Source organism: Cibotium barometz, chromosome 8 (assembly GCF_041138505.1).
Source record: "Cibotium barometz isolate CiBa-2024 chromosome 8, ASM4113850v1, whole genome shotgun sequence".
NCBI classification, from domain to species: Eukaryota; Viridiplantae; Streptophyta; class Polypodiopsida; order Cyatheales; family Cibotiaceae; genus Cibotium; species Cibotium barometz.
In genome coordinates this window covers 50,797,305-50,813,637 of record NC_141053.1, presented here as the reverse complement: position 1 = coordinate 50,813,637, position 16,333 = coordinate 50,797,305, and the positions used below count along the sequence as shown (strand labels likewise).

General features: G+C 45.4%; 1 protein-coding gene across 1 annotated transcript in view; it reads right to left on the bottom strand.

Annotated features, from left to right (window-relative positions):
- The window catches only part of LOC147636374 (uncharacterized), a 46,380-nt gene extending 30,053 nt beyond the window's left edge, over positions 1–16,327 (bottom strand). The window contains exons 1-2 of the mRNA XM_086801801.1: positions 16,260–16,327; positions 16,055–16,177 (exon numbers count right to left, since the gene is read on the bottom strand). Coding sequence (XP_086657927.1) covers positions 16,055–16,165 — 111 coding nt within the window. The 5' untranslated portion in view covers positions 16,166–16,177; positions 16,260–16,327. The remainder of the gene's footprint in view (positions 1–16,054; positions 16,178–16,259) is intronic.
- Between the last annotated feature and the right edge of the window lie 6 nt (positions 16,328–16,333).

Here is a 16,333-nt window from a genome sequence, read left to right as displayed (position 1 = left end):
TCCATTATGCATACTTGGCTGCATGCCACCATACATATTTGCTTGCATTCCAGGTTGCATGCTCCCAAACATATTTCCTTGCATAGCGGACTGCATACCACCATACATATTCCCCTGCACACCAGGCTGAAAATTTGCTCCAAAAGGCCCTGGCATACCCATGCCTCCCTGAGGATAACCCCCAGTCATAGATTGGAACACCGAGCCACCACCAAAATAACCTGGATGCATATTTTGCTGAGGAATGGATGGCTGTCCAAAGAAGGAACTCTGAGAGTTTGCACCATAAGCATGCTGCATGTTCGGAAACTAGCCAAAAGATGGATCCTGTGGGATGGCACCACTATGACCCTGAGGAAGGTTCTTAGATCGCACCTTCTTCTTCTTCTTTTCGGGCTCTGTACGGGATCTCATAAATTCAGCAAACTTCTCACTTTGTGTGAGCTGCATAAACACATCCATAACACCAACCAAACGTTCTTTAAACCGAGCATCATCATCCTCTTTACCAAGTACATCTTCTGGCTGTGTTACATCCTCATAATGCTCATCATCTGCAGCCTGTTCTCTTACAAGAATATCCTCAGATACATCTCTCTCAGGAGACGTCTCTTGCTCTTCCTCTTCATGATAGAAGTACTCATCTTTTGTATCAGACATGTTGCTGAATTTTTCAGCGATGACTTTCCTCGAGGCAACCACGAGCTCACCCCCTTAAGAAAGTTGATGATTGGTCCCGGCAACGGAACCTTGAAACCGGCCTCTGGTAGAAACCAAAGTGCGGTAGACTAGCAGTCACCCGTCCACTTGTAGTCTAGATATGAAAACAAAAAAAAAGATTGGAGCTAGAGTGCCCCAAATCTGAAAATAGAACGACACCTGTTGGCCCCAAAGCTTGGCGCCCCTTGCGGTATTTCTTTATTCAATTTCAAAAATATGTAAGGCTAAGTACAACAAAATCAGCCAAGAGAATACACCTGTATGTCCAATCTGACAGCCCACAATACCTCTTAGCACAAAGGATTCACACACACAGATCTGTGTCTCAAAGCAACACTCTGTGCCTCCCTCTGATCAGCCAAGACCATTTAGCAGGACAGCCATAAGCATACATCTGGCATATCTCATGCACATGATTCAACATCTCAGCACAAACATACATTCACTGTTCAATCTCTGTCTCCACCCTTTTCAATCTGCCATACCCCTCCTCTCACAAGGGGCCAGATAGCTCAAATCTGCAACAGACATAAGCCAATGGAAAGAGAGATAGATGAACAAATTCAGAGCTTACCAAAATCAGCTCGTGGATCTGCACCGGAGGAAGTGATTGTACCAGTCTGTACTTGCACACTTGTTTCAACAACCTTGCTTCACACGTGTGGGTGTACCTGTTTGTACCTTCCTCTCTGCATCCACTTCAGTTCTGTACCTGACTGTACAGACCATAAAATATGCATTGTACCAGTCCGTACTTGCCACGTGTCATTGTACTTGCATGCGCCGCCTGCAACCAGTCTCTGTACCCGACTGTACCTGCTCAGCCAGTTCAACGCCGCCTGTACCAGGTCTGTCCAGTGCTGCCAGCACCTGTTCTGTCCGTACAACTGAACCTGCAGCAGCAGTTTTGTACCTGTGCGCAGCCTGTACTACCAGCAGATGTACCCGCAACGACTCTGTACCTGTGCGCAGCCTGTACCAGAAGGTGTACCTGCACAGCAGCCTGTCCGTACAGAGCTGTACGGCTGGTTTGTACGGCTGGTTTGCACAGAAAAATCAGTAGCAAACTTCTACAGCAGCCGACTTGTTTTCTCTTGCTCTCCACGCTTTATCTGTATCCTCCTGGCCTGGCAGAGCAATGTCTTCTGCCACCCATCTGTTTCCAAAAGGATTCCTCGGCATGGAAACGATACTCCTCGCGCTGCTCAAGAGCGTGATGAAGTTCTGCTCTAATAGTACATAAAGAATCTGCAACCCATTGAGCATGAGGATGTTTCTCGTGCTCTTTCTGCAAGGCAGCCAATCTCTAATAGCCCTTCTAAGTCCAAGGCCTCTTGCCTCTTAGACAGGGCACATGTGTGATAAAAGTCACAGAGAGCAGAGGCCAGGCTTTGAGAGGCCTGTAAGAAGTCATGAGATCTCCAAATATCAAGCATACGACGCGATAGTTCTGCATCTGAAAACAAATGATCAGGGATGCGTACATGGGGTGCTGATCCATGGCAATTCGGATCTCTAATACATAAAACCACTGGGCAATGATCCGATTTGGAGGTGCCTGTAGCAATCAAAGTATGTCCACCTCTGTCAAGCACCCAATCATCCACATAAAATTTGTCTAACCGTGCATAGATACATCCTACATCTCTTCTCCTGTTAGACCATGAATAAAGAAGAGTGGATGGACTCCTCAAAATGTCATCCTCATGCCAACAATCTCTACCATGAATGGAGAGTATAAACCTCTCCCAAGACGCTCTTTCAAGAGGATGCACCAAGCCCTCATGTCCACCTCTTTTATCGGTTGGCATCTCAACCATGTTAAAATCCCTACCAATAATCCAATGGTCGGCAAGAGGCATCAATGTAGTGAGAGATTTCCAAAAGGCAATCCTCTCACCTCTATGGTTAGGAGCATAGAGGTTGAGAATACCAATGCGTGTAGTACCCTGCATAAGAAGGATCCACTGCACTCTCGCAGGCAAAATGACACCATGTCCAATGATGCAAGGCAATATCAAAGCTGAAACAGAGATACAAACACCACCCTTGGTACCAGCAGCCGGTGACCAAAAGGTGTGTCCTGAGAGAAGCTTGCCTGATCTCCCACACTGACTAGCATCCAGTTTATGCTCTTGCAAGAGTAATATATCCATAGGTCCACCTGTGATGACTGCACAATGGACGATATTCCTTCCTAAGACCTGGAAAGCAGACTGTCACAGAAAAGCCTGAGACTCCAACCAAAGGGTCGGACACCAGATCAAAGCCGTGCTACCACCTCGCAAAGAAGTCCTAGGCTGTATGCAATGCGACGGGGCTCAATTGCATGACTCCTTCCAAAGTTGCAGGCGAATCGAACTCAACCTGATGGTAGTCATGCCCTAAGGGATGAATATCAATGATCTTTCTAGGCACGTGGAGAAGGCTTGCCCCTAACAAATCCCTGAACTATCTACACGCCGTGGGTGGCTACCCACAATCTTGCATACCAAGCTGGAAGCATAGTAACATAAAAACCCGTTTTGCCCTCTCGAAACGACACGAAACGTTTCTGGCACGAAACGTTTCAAAACAAAACGAAACCTGCCCATCAAAACGGTGTTTCGCCCAAGTGTAAAGTGAGGTCAAAAAAACGGGCGGGAGATTTTTTTTTGCAAATGCGATTTTTACCGTCGTTTCCATCTTTGTTTGCTGCCCATTTGCCACTTCACGCATCCGACACTTCTTCTCAGCTGCACCGCCTCTTCTCCTCGTCCACTCCTCCTTTTCGCTCCTTCACTTCTTCTCCTCCACGCCTCCTCTTCCTCTTTTTCTCTCCTCCTCCACGGTCCACCCCTCCTCTTTCTCTCCTTTTCTTGTCTTCCAACTTTCTCTCCTTTTCTTGTCTTGCAACTCTCTCCTTTGCTTCTCACCTCCTTCCCTTTTCTTCTCACCTCCCTCTTCCCTTCCAACTTGTTTCTTTCCTCCTCTCTTCTCTCCTTTTCTTGCCCAAATTTTGACAATACCAAAAAACCTACTCCCAAAATCATGAATTTCATACCCACCACTAGTCCCAAAAAATGCATCTTCATCTTTATGTTGGCTATGTTATAAACTTGGTATGTGTATATAAGAAGTGTCATTTCGAAACCTTTGCGTTTCGTCCAAAACAGACGAAACGAAACGAAACAAAACCTTCCAAATGACGAAACGACGAAACGGACGAAATGTTTCATGTTACTATGGGTGGAAGACTCCAAAGAAGCGGTTGTCCAAGCAAGGAGCTCGAAATCCTCTTCTGAAAAGGAGAGGCAAGGGACAACAGCCTCGATTGGGGATGACCGAGAGGCTGCCATGGAGTCCTCTTGGGGATTCAAGATCAAAAGTTGCCAAAACTTGCCTAGATTTAAAAAAAAAAACCCAAAAGCTAAAAGCACCCGACTAGGAAGACAGGAGAGAGAGCAAGGAGGGCAAGGGAGCGGGCGGAGGCACTAAAGGGGGAAAAAGGCGAGGCACGGCACACACTAGTGTGTGTTTGTGTGTGAATAGCCTCTTAAGTTTGGACTTGATATTGTGTGCAAGTGTGTAGGAAATTTGGCTTGCACCAAATCTATTTTCCAACAAGCTGGTATTCACTACTTGATCGGAAACAGATTATTGTTTTAGGATGGTAGCGTTTGTGGACCAAATTGTAATCAAATTACGAGGAAGATTCTTCATGAATGTCATGACTCTCCTACAGCAAGTCATCTGGGTGCATAGTTGCAAGCACTCATTGCATTCGTGCATTTGCATTCGAGTTTGCCAAGTTTGCTAAAGAATGCTTCAAACCTTGGCGTAGATGCATTCGTGACATTTACTAGATGGCCAATTTCCAAAAGAAAACCATCTCCGTAGAATAACATGTCAAATTTGGGGCTTTTCTGGGAGAGTTTCAAATTTCAAAAATATCAATAGACACTCTACTAGAAGGTTGGAGGCTTTAGGCTATAGTGGGCTATGGTTGTGGGTACATCGCACACCTTCAAGCTTCTTCACAATGTTGAAAGGTGAATGGCGATTGTACTCCCTACATTGCAGTTTACTTGAGTGTGATTCCCAACATTTAGCAACGTTTTAATTCGGTACGCTTTGATGAGCCACGCCAGCCAATGTTTAGTATTCACACGCTACCCAAGAAAAACCTAAAACATGGCCGGCTGCAAAAAAATTTAAGTTGCAAAAAAATTCAAGTTTGCAAGGTGTTGCAAACGTGAGAACGTTTCAAACATTTGCTAACGTATGCAAACAAGAATGTTTGCAACTATGTCTGGGTGTGGAGCAGACTTATGATTTATTAAAACGGACGTTTTAACAGCCTAAAATGAAGGCGGAAATCCACGACTTTGTGATGAAGTGTCATCAATGTCAGGTGAATAAGTCTGAGAAACTTAGAGCAGGATTGCTACATCCTCTAGAGATCCCTTTTGGGAAGTAGGAAAGTATTTCCATGGATTTTATTGTCAGGTTACCGCGCACCAACACAAGGCATGATGCTATCTGGGTGGTGGTCGATAGACTAACAAAGATGGCAAGGTTTTTACCTACAAGGTCGACTGTGAGAGCAACTTATTTTGTCACATGCACCCTGCACTATGGTGCTATGTGACACACTGGCTCAACATTTCATGTAACATTATACGGCATTAATACCCTTTTTAGGATTTTTTGTCGTATGTTGTGGTCCCTTTGTGAGCCCCAATCTGGGACATGTCAAGCACCAGCCATGTAGGTCAATCTCCCAAGCCTTAGAGAGTCTACATGCTTCAGTCCTCTTACCCACTTCGAGAATTCATCATATAGTGCATGTTGATGTCTCCCAACCTTACAGAGTCTGCATGTGTCAGTCCTCTTACCCATGTGTCAGCCTTAGAATTATATATTGCATTAGAAAGAATCATGTAGGGGCATGTGCACATGGGCCAGCCCATAAGTCACCTCATTATGGGTATTTGCCTTGTATGTGATGTTAGACACCATATACCACCCCTAAACATGTTGTCAGCAGCCTGATAGGGCCCATATCCAAGCATGGCGGCGCATATACCAGTCGGCCAGGATGCCAGTAGTCGGGTAGCAGCTCCGACCCCACACATGTGAAAGAAATGGCATTTAATGCTGTATTTTACTCAGTCGTGAGCTGGAAAACAGGCTAACAGCAGCATATTCACCACCAACCAGCAACAAGAATATCTATATAAGGCACCTCCTGGTCCCTTGCATAAATCACATTCATTCAGCAAGAATATAAAGAGAACATGTGTGCTGGAGATCCCTCAGGGTTCTTGAAGCATAAAATCAGCCTCAAGCACTCTGTGCTTCAGTCCAAGTTCTTTTCTCGGTTTTGTTATTTTTCTTCGGAAATCTATGCGGAAGTACTCTCAGCTCTCACACTACCGATGACCAACTTGTTGAAAGGTCGTGGACGTAAGTCAAATCAGCCTATCACTTGGAATAACGATCTGGATATGGCCTTCAGAAAGATAAAGTCAAGGAAGCACCTATCTTAGCATTACCCGATCCTAGTCGGCCATATGTTCTTGAAACTGATGCCAGTGACTATGCCATCGGGGCTGCTCTATTTCAAGATGGTAGACCTGTTGCTTTTGAAAGTAAAAAGCTAGACGACACTCAATTTTGTTGGCCAACCCTTGAGAAGGAGCTTTATGCTCTGATTCACGCTCTTAGAAGATCCTCTCATCTTCAGCCAACATATGTGCTTTACCTCAACAGTTTTGGATTTTCATAGGTGGCTTCATAGTCTTCTACAGTGCTATTCGTTCAGCATATGGTTCAGCCTACGTACAGTTTTCCTCGTCCTTGCTTTGGATAGTCCACATTCATCATTCACATCGTTGTACAGTGTTCTCCAAAGTAGTACAAGAAATACTCCTGCTTGGAGGGGGCACCAGGCGCCGGGCGCGGGGGGGGGGGGGGGGGGGGGGGGGGGGGGCGCTCATTAGGTAATTCAGACCCAATCTTGTGTCAACTCTCATCTTCTCTCTCTACTTTTCTCTCTCAGAGTGAAGTGGATTGCATAAACTCACAAGTTTAAAGAAGGCTTTGTTGTGCGTTATGTTGAACAACCTATTGCATGCAACATTGGTATCAGAGCATTCAGGCTTATCAGCCCTCTAAGCTGTCCCACATCATACATCAAAGGTAGCATTATGAGGTGGTCTGGAGCAGGCAAAGCCAAAGGAAAGCATTCCCTAGGAGTGTGTGCTCAAAGGAGGACACCAGTTAACTCTCAAATCAGGTCCCGAGGCAAAGCAACATGCATGATCATTCTTGGCAGGAGACCATAGCTGTGTTAAGGGAAAGGGGTTGCAAGCACGAGGACAAAATGGAACAGATGCACAATTCTTCAACTAGACTTGGAGTGAAATCTGAGAAGTGGCAAGGTGTTCAGGCAATCAAAGTCAAAGTCAGTGGTCGTGGACATGGATAACCTCATTATAAGTCCCAGATTCGGCAACATTTTAGGGGATATTTAAGGGTTAATTTTGAGCCGATTTTGCAACCCAATAGGCTCCCGAAGTGCCCAAGACATACACCCACATAGGGGGGACGTTTTGGCCACAATTTGGACACAAAAGATGACCTTTTGGATGAAGTTTTGTGGGCTTCCACCGTCCTGATCAAAGAGAAAGGGACTCATGCGCCAATGCGTAGAAAAGCCTCTCGTTGTCTATGCATGTAATCCAAACCTCCCTGAAGCTTCCCCTACTAGTAGAGCAGAGGGTATGAATGATGTTGGCCCATATGGAACAGATGGACTCAACAGAAGGGGTCAGAGTGCTCTCGATGGCCTCACTGCAATAGACCTGCCACATATATGCCATGCAACAATGCTGTTAGTGATCCCATTTCTTGTGACTAGTTTGGAGACCAGGGCTCTGATGATCTGTCAGGAGTGGGTACAATATCAATTCTGCAGTAAGTTGGAGACCTATCCTCTTGCTACCACCTCATAGGAGAGGGTGGGGCCGGCCTCCGTCACCTAGGCTACAGCCCTCTACGTGATGGTGCACAATGCGGCCTAGAGACGAAGGATCCTCTGCCAAACCTGTTGCGCTTTGGGACAGTCCTAAAGGCATTGCCGATGCGACTCTGTGGCAATGCACACATTGTACCGACCCAACACTGTGTATTGTCTCTCCTCTCTCTCTCTCTGCACTCTTATTCTCATTACATTGTGCTATACATAGTCAAGAACAAAGGTGCTGAAAGTTATTTATCAAAGTATAATCCTCATCTATAAACTTTTTCATGTTATAGATATTGGGCAAAGTGTCAAAGAGCCAACACTTGGTATGGGGCTCCTAGAAGTGGGCTTGAAAGCTATCTCTAGGGATGCATAGCCCCTCGTCACTAGGACCTCAGCGGCAGCGCAGCATCATGCAGAAATGTGGTGATTTAGAGCCGATTTTGCAACCCAATAGGCTCCCGAAGTACCCATAACATATACCCATATAGGGGGCACCTTTTTGGACACAAAAGATGACTTTTTGGACGAAGTACTCAAGACATACCCATATAGGGGACACCTTTTGGGCACAATTTGGACACAAAAGATGACTTTTTTGACGAAGTTTAGTGGGCTCCCGCCATCCCGATCAAAGAAAAGGACTTGTGTGCCAGTGCATAGAAAAGCCTCTCATTTTCTACGCATAAGATCCGAACCTCCCTGAAGCTTCCCCTATTAGCAGCGGAGGGTATGAATGATGTTGGCCCATATGGAACGGATGGACTCAGCAAGAGGGGTGAGAGTGCCCTCAATGGCCTCACTGCAATGGACCTGCCACATATATGCCATGCAACAATGCTACTAATGATCTCCCATTTCTTCTAACTAGTTTGGAGACCACGGCTCTGGCGATTGCCACCACTTCTTGAAGAGCCACATGTGTATGAGGATGAGTCCCAAGGTATTGTTCCAACTTGCCAGCCTCAGTCAGTTGTAGAGCTTGAGTCCGAGGTTGGAGATTTGCCACATCAGCAACAGGAAGCTCCACGTTCTGTTCGGGTGCCAAAGTGGTTGTTGGATACTATTCGGGAGTCGGGTGTAATGAAGTATCCCTCCGAGTGGACTACGGAGGATGGACCTTGAAGATCGCACAGAGTTCGTGATAAAATTCGGTTAGAGGAGCCTTTACCGGTAAAAACTATGCATTGATGTCTCGTATCATTCAGGACAAAGAGCCTAGTTAAGTTAAGGAAGCTTTCCCAAGAGACTTGGAGGAAAGCCATGCAAGTGGAACTTGAAGCCATAGAGAAGAATGGAACTTGGGAGTTGGTACCGAGGCCATCAAAACGGTCAGTGATTGGTGTCAAGTGGGTCTACAAGACCAAGTATACGTCCAATGGGTCCATGGACAAGCACAAGGTCAGACTTGTGGCTAAGGGCTATGCTTAGCGGCCTGGCATCAACTATGAGGACACTTTTGCACCGACAAATAGGATGACCACGATTCGAACAGTTCTTGCCCTTGCCTCTTCTCAGCAATGGCTGTATCGGATGGATGTGAAATTTGCATTCCTAAATGGTGACTTGCAGGAGGAGGTGTATGTTGAGCAACCTCCAAGATTTGAGGTTCCGGGATCAAAAGGTATGGTTTACAAGTTGCGGAAGGCCTTGTATGGTCTTAAATAGGCTCTCAATTCGTAATCAAGTCATTTTGCCTATTTTCCACTAAACATTGTCCAAAAAGTCATATTTTGTGTCCAAACTATGCCCAAAAGGTGTCCCAACCATTGAACTATGTCTTGGGCACTTCCGGGAGCCTGTAGGTTTGCAAAATCTACTTTAAATCTTCCCATATATTTGTTAATGAGAGTATACATGTTTATGAGCATTGGGATTACCAGATGCACATGACATCCCCTCTTGCTAAGCTTGGAGCACTAGGGTAATCCATACATCTTTGCTCAAATCCCATTCCGGTCCAATTGAAGCTTCATATCCATTGGCTCAATCCCCAAGCTCTCTGACTTGGTCTTCAAGTTCTCTGGCTCGTTCTCTGGCTCAGTCTCTGGATCCTCTAAAAACTCCTCTGAAACTGTCGAGATAACCTCATCCTCCTCCAAATAGGATTTGGAGAGATCCACCTCATCGGAAACTATCGGGTTGACCTCATCCTCCTCCAAGTCGAATTTGGAAAGATCCACCTGCTCAATCTATGGTTCTAGTTTTGGTTCTGGTTTGGCTTCTAGCTCTAGCTCTGATTCTGGTTCTGGTTCTGGTTCTGGTCCTGGCACGTGCATCTTGGGTAATGGCACCTCCTCGGAAACACCTCTTTCTGCGATCACGTCTCCCGAGAACTCGTCTTAGAAGCTCTCTTTTCATTGGGTGTGCCCATCTTTGCTCGTCCAAAAGCTGGCCTTGACACGCCTCTTCCTGAAGCTTTACTTGATGTACTTCTTTCTCGTGTTGCCAACGGTCCTCTTCTATGAGTTGTTGCCTAGACGCGGCGATGATTTGGACATATTGGGCATAGCGTTCTTTTTCCTTTTGTATCATTCTTCATCTTCCTGTCTCCAACAACTCTGCATAGTCTCATACTCATGCCATAACTCTTCATTGGATAAAGTCTTGAGAAAGTCGTCGTCCATTGCCTCTAAACTCATGATATTATTTTTCTGTTTTTTCTATCGTAATCAGCCCAAAAACCCTAACCCTAGAGTTCTACATGCTTTCTAAACTCCCTAGGATCATGCTAGGCTGAAATCTAGACCTTCTAGCACTACACTATGCTGAAAATGAGCAAAAAGCTGATGCCAAAACACAGATTTAACGCAAAAATGCAAACCCTAATTTTGCATACAAACCCTAAACGCAGACCCTTATTTCAGAAACCCTAATTCAGCATGCACAAAACGTAAGCTAAGGGCTGCCTAAGCTCTAATACCAATGTAACATGCGGAAGCTTCGGGGTAGAATCGGTAACTTCAATGCTCAAAATTCAGCAATCTTTCACGAGACGAAAATATTGCACAAAACTAAAGTAGATGTGCAGTAAATAGAGAGAGAGAGAGAGAGAGAGAGAGAGAGAGAGAGAGAGAGAGAAAGAAAGAAAGATATATTAACGTCTGCAAAAGGCCAAAATTGGCCTATGAGACAAACAAGTAGTACAATGATGTTCCTCTAGTCATCAAGAGGAAAATGTGGAGTGAGAATAAAATGTACAAGTATGACAACACGACCATAGGGGACTCAATGGTGGTGTACAAACGAGAGGGTGTGGATGGAGTACTAGGGCTAATAATGCATCTCTATATGCTGAAGGGGTGATACAAGTATGATATGTTATCTACTCCTAACTCCATCCAGTCCCATAGTCTGGGTACAATATGTCATACATCCGATCTGAGGATGCCATAAATGTCTGGAACATGCGTCCTGGATGCCGTAAATGTCTACGAGAGAGAGAGAGAGAGAGAGAGAGAGAGAGAGAGAGAGAAAGCAAGAAAGAAAGCTGTATTAACGTCTACTAGAGGCCGAACTCGACCTATGAGACAAATCAATGTACAACTGTCAATGTCTTCTGGATGTCCAGAAAAAAAAGGACAAAATGAACATGAAATAAACTATAAAAGTACTGAGCTAGTGGGGGGTGTGATGGATGGAGCACTACTGCTAGAGGCTCAGTATGCAACCTATATGCGTAGGGTATACAAGAGAGAGAGAGAGAGAGAGAGAGAGAGAGAGAGAGAGAGATGACAGAGTATTGGGTCCCAAATACCCTCTGTAGGGCCCCCACCACGAATGGTTTATTTGCTTTATTAGAATGATGCAAATCAGAAAATAAAGACTGAACTTTGACCTGTTTTGGCTGAGATAAATCTCTACCCTTAACCTTCAGCTTTCACCCTCGCGTTAGCTTCTCCCTTGGCTGTCCGGGCCCTTGAGATGCTTCAGCACTTTGTGAAATATGAGATCAAATGAATGAAAACAAGCCTGGCCTTTTATACCTCCTCACGTACCCAGTCAGCCAACAATACGAAGTCAGGCAGCAGAAATATACTCCACGACTTGTTCAAAATACCAAATAAATAGTGAAAAGATGTTCACACTTCTAAAAAGTGGCCTGGCCACTTGCGCATGGGCTATGGGCTTTTGGGCAGCCTCCCCTCTTGGCCTGGGCCTAGTCGGCTGGCTGCATACAGGACAGTGTGCTGGCCGACAGCCCCTTCCAGCCGAACACATGGCTGGTGGGCATAGCCAGGGCCCTCCTGGCCCCTTGGGGGTGGTTCTACACCTCCCCCATGCCCACATTAATGATCTTGGGGTAGCCCTATGGGCTGGCCCCATCTCTACATGCAAATCCTACATGCCTACACAAAAGTTTGGCATCCAATAGCACACCAGATACATAGAACAACTAACATCATTCCAAAGGGAGACTCACAGCACGGACTGGCATTGTTTCATGTGCAGGACAATGCACACCTGACCTCAGACGCATAGAGTGGAAGCCTGCCTGACTCATCCCGAAGTGAGCTCACATGGGACCAATTTCCACTCCAAGTCCTTCACCTTCTTGTTCACATATGTTCACGTGGCATCCAAGTGTGGGTTGCACGTGACATTGTGGAAGGCCTTGTATGGTCTTAAACATGCTCCTGTGAGCAGGTTGATGCCTTCCTTGTATCCGGAAGCTTGTCAGTTCATTGATTTGGTTGCTGAACACTAAATTGGACTTGAGTTTTCCAGTGGGGCTGTTGAGCTCATTTATGCAAACACCTATGAAGACTCATTGGGACATAGGATTGCGGATCTTGCAATATCTGCAGGGTATGAAGGATCTTGACTCTTTTATAACACTAGAGGGGGAACAAAGGACCGAGTCAGTCTCCGAGGTTGGAGTGACTCTGATTGGGGAGGGAGATCCAGACACAAGGAGATCTACGACTCAGGAGCGATTTCTTGGAGCAGCAAGAGGCAACCAACTATTGCCTTGTCTTCTACTGAGGCGGAGTATCGGGCTGCTTGTGGTGTTGCTTGCGAGATGGTGTGGTTGCAGGGGTTACTTGATAAGATTGGGTTTCCACAGAAGGAACCCACAGTCATCCAATGCGACAACCAGAGCTGTATAGCTATTGCTCGGAACCTGGTCTTCCAAGCCCGGACCAAGCACATAGAGATACAATATCACTTTGTTCGTGAGAAGATTTTGGCTGGTGACATCTTGCTAGTCTTTTGTTCGACGAAGGACAATGCGGCGGACCTCTTTACGAAGCCTCTACCTCAGCAGATGCTCTATCAGCACTCCATCTCATTGGGGTTGGTTCCACATCGAGGAGCTGAGAGGGGCTGTTAACACTCATCTCCTGTCTGTAACATATTACACAGTAGGGAGTGAGGGCCAGTGTTGTGCCCACCCAGTGTGAGTGTTTCTCCATTTTTCCCATTGTCCATATTTTCCCCAGTTTTGCTAGTTGTGGGGGGCTCTATTTTTTCCCTAGTCAGCAGTAGGAGTTTGCTATACCAGGAGGTTCCGACTTGTTTATCTGATGGCCGACTTGCCTTCTTTGCTGGCCGGCTGGCTGACTGGATTTTATCCAGTCGTGGGCTTTCTTGGGCTGTCGGCCTTTTTTACACTGGCTGACCAGCAGCCCTAGGTTGTATATACTATATATACCATGCTCCCCCCCCCCCACTCAATTGTATCCGATATCGTGTATATAGCAGAGTTTATACAGCACTTCTCTCTCCAGCACTTCTGTGTTTCTTCTCTCTCAATTGTTTCCAATATCCGCTTCTCATTCTGACAGGGCCTTATTTAATGCATACTTATCCACCCTCCTAAGAGGTGGTCACATGCAGACACACATATACAAACTACCAGCCTTTTAAGGGGCTATTCACACACTGTTACACACATGTAAGCTTTGACTTATCCCAACATGGAATGTGTGACATCAATGGTATGGGCTGATCCGGCACCTCATAAAGTTGTGTTTATGCTTCCCAAAGGGTTGGCGTCAGTGATGTGTGTCGGCATCTTTCTTCCTCAAGAATGCTCCAAATGTCCGAGCTATCCTCAATCAAGAGGAGATGGTATAGCTCTTGTTCTCGTTTGGCAACAAATGTGCGCTTCTTCCCACGGGTAAGGGGGCGGAAACCCTTTGCATCTCATGTGCTGAAATCAGCCAGTGCTCTCTATCTCGCAAGAGTTGGAGCCATGTGTTTCTGCATTCATCATCATACCACCCATTTTGAGGTTTGGGATCCTACGGTGGAGTTGGCACTGGAGCAGGTAAGATTGTCCGAGGTGGGCCAACAGGACATCCCATTATATATAATCAGCTCAAGCATAGGTCCCATCTCCAGAAGGTGTCTCCCATACTGGGTGTCATGTACTGAATCCTATGAAGTCCTCTGTAGCCCCATCTCTCCCAAATCCATCTGTGACAGCATGATGGCAACTTCCTGAGCAGCTGTCCCCCCAACAAGAGAATATCCCTTGTTGGGAGAACTTTACAATACCTGCAAACAGGGTGATTGTCAACCTTGCATCAAGTCCCGTGCATATGCTGATGTCTCAGGTGGGAAGTAGCACACTGCAATGTATATCATACTGAGGACAGGCCTCGCTACACGAGTCAACATGAACCAGGCCACCTCATCCCATCAAATCACTGTGAGCACTCTACGCATGTGAGGCCGAAGCAAGCATGACCCCCCCCCCCCCCCCCCCCCCCCCCCCCCCCCCAAGTGATATGTGTCTACCCTCAGAAAGCTGACTTCCATACATATCCCAACACATCGGGTAGCCCTCTCTCAAGGCTTTGATGAGAAGGGAAAAGGCTTTGAAGAGATTCACCCAATCTACTGTATATAGCAATTGAATGAATGAATGTTTCAAATAATTGTCAGATCTGGACTCTTGAATGATGTGCGTTAAGCTCTTAATGTAAAGAGCTGATTGTACTTGCTGCTCCAAAGTTGTACACAGCTGAAATTCATGCACGGGCTGCTAATTGCATATCCAACTCGGAATGTTGAGATCCTCAACCACCCTCCTATTTATAGGCAAATCTATTGTCCAACTAACTCCAGTTGACCGACCTTTTGCAAGCCGAAAATTGATGTAATAAATATCACTTAGTGCATATTAGACTAAAAAGGTTCCCAACCCTTGGCCCGTGGCCAGTATGGTTCACACATGCTTAGGCGGCCCAAAATTGGTCCAAAACTGCCCCAACAAACTTGTCCTTAAACTGCTAGTTTATGTACACTCGCCACAAAATTAATTGGTGCACGTGACACTTCTGCAATGTGTTTGAAGTGGTGAGTGATAGATGTGTCACAACGTGAAGGCCAAACATAAATTTACAGCAGGCAAAGGAATTCATTGTATAAAGGGTGCAATGTGTTTGAAATGGTGAGTGATAGATGTGTCACAACGTGAAGGCCAAACATACATTTAAAGCAGGCAAAGGAATCATTGTATAAAGGGTAATAGTGAAGCCTGAAGAGCAACGGAGCATGAGGTGGACTGATTATAGAAGAGAAGATCAGAGGCATTGCAAGAAATCCAAACAGGGCAGATGAAGGTCACAACAGAAGGTGCTGGCAACAAGCAAGACAAGTTGCAACCAAAAGATCGCAATTAGTAAGGGTTCATGGGCTAAGTGACGCTGCAGCAAGCACAAGACTCTTTTCTTGATCTTCTGTTCAACTACATTGGCTTGGTGCCAAGCGCAAGAGTGAAATGATGAGGGTATCACTAAAATCTAAAGGAAGCTTTAGTTGAGGAATAGACACTCTTTAAACTCTGAACATTTTTATTATTTTTTTTAAAAAAGAGATCTATCAAGTAATAAAAAACAATACAAACAAGCTGTTCTATTTATAGAAGATCCCCTTTAAAAGTCATTATTAGCAAAACACGGAAGAATGCTGTGTTTCCAAATTCGGTGCTCTGTGAACATGTAGTGAAGAGCACAAAAAAGGACATGTTTCTAGATGGAAGACTGACTTAAAAGTTTCAATATGAGTATGTACTCTTAAAGTGAACAATTCTCTTTAGAAGAGATTTTATTCTTCCCAACATAAGATAAAGGTAGAGTGCACAGGTCATGCTAGGGACCAGCTTCTACAGAGGACAACTTCCTTCAAGTAGCACAAGACTATTCCAAGACTACAAATATTTCAAGATGCCAAAGCTTGGCTTTATTGTTCCTTAGTGCAAGCATGTAGGATTCTTCTTTTGTTGGCACTACTCTGATGTCTATTCTAGGCATGAGCATGAGTAGGCTATCTAGATGTTGAAACATAAATGGAAGGAGCAGGGAGTCACCGAACCTGATTCTCTGGAGGAACAAGTCCACCAGTGAAAGAGATTCTAGAAGCTCGTCTGGAGCCAGCAGATAACCGCTTCAACTGTGACTGGAGCTCAATCATATTTGACTCCATCTTTTCACATGCCTGCATGGTGCAACGAAGATGAAAATAAATCTCAATTCAAACCTCTCTGTTAATAAATACTTTGCTATGTGAAGGCTTTTACATCCTTGACATTCTGGGTAGATTGGGAGATCCTTTCTATATCATCTGCATCAGCCTTCTTTTGTATGCGATTCT